Below are 436 nucleotides of genomic sequence, written 5' to 3' on the forward strand. Positions count from 1 at the left end.
CCTCCAAAACCTCCACTCCGGGCCAAATCTCTCGCAGGGACTTTTCAATTCCCTCTTTGAGTGTTGCAGCAGCAGAGGGGCAGCCCACGCACGCGCCCTGCAGCCAAAAGCCCAAACCCTAAACCCTAAACCCTAAACCCTAAACCCTAAACCCTAAACCCTCGCCGCACCCACCTGCAGCTCCAGCGTTATCTGCCGCTTTTCTTTATTTGTTTCAATCAGCAGCACAGAGCCCCCGTGGCTCTGCAGCAGCGGCCGCAGCTGCATCAAGACTTCTTCAACTGCAGCATCAGACAGCGGCACCCTATCTGCTGCTGCTGCTGCTGCTGCTGCTGTGGGGTCCTCGCTGCTGCTGCCTAGGGGGCAGTCGCCGCCTGGACCAGCTCCCAAGTGCGGCGCTGCAGCTTCCTGCTGCGGCGCTGCTGCTGCTTCCTCT

General features: G+C 60.1%; 1 protein-coding gene across 1 annotated transcript in view; it reads right to left on the minus strand.

Annotated features, from left to right (window-relative positions):
- ETH_00036850 (uncharacterized protein) overlaps positions 1–436 on the minus strand; it is a gene marked incomplete at both ends in the record, with an annotated part of 942 nt that overhangs the window by 288 nt on the left and 218 nt on the right. The window contains one exon of the mRNA XM_013375266.1: positions 175–435. Coding sequence (XP_013230720.1) covers positions 175–435 — 261 coding nt within the window. The remainder of the gene's footprint in view (positions 1–174; position 436) is intronic.

Source organism: Eimeria tenella, genomic scaffold, assembly GCF_000499545.2.
Source record: "Eimeria tenella Houghton genomic scaffold, Eth_scaff2621, whole genome shotgun sequence".
NCBI lineage: Eukaryota > Apicomplexa > Conoidasida > Eucoccidiorida > Eimeriidae > Eimeria > Eimeria tenella.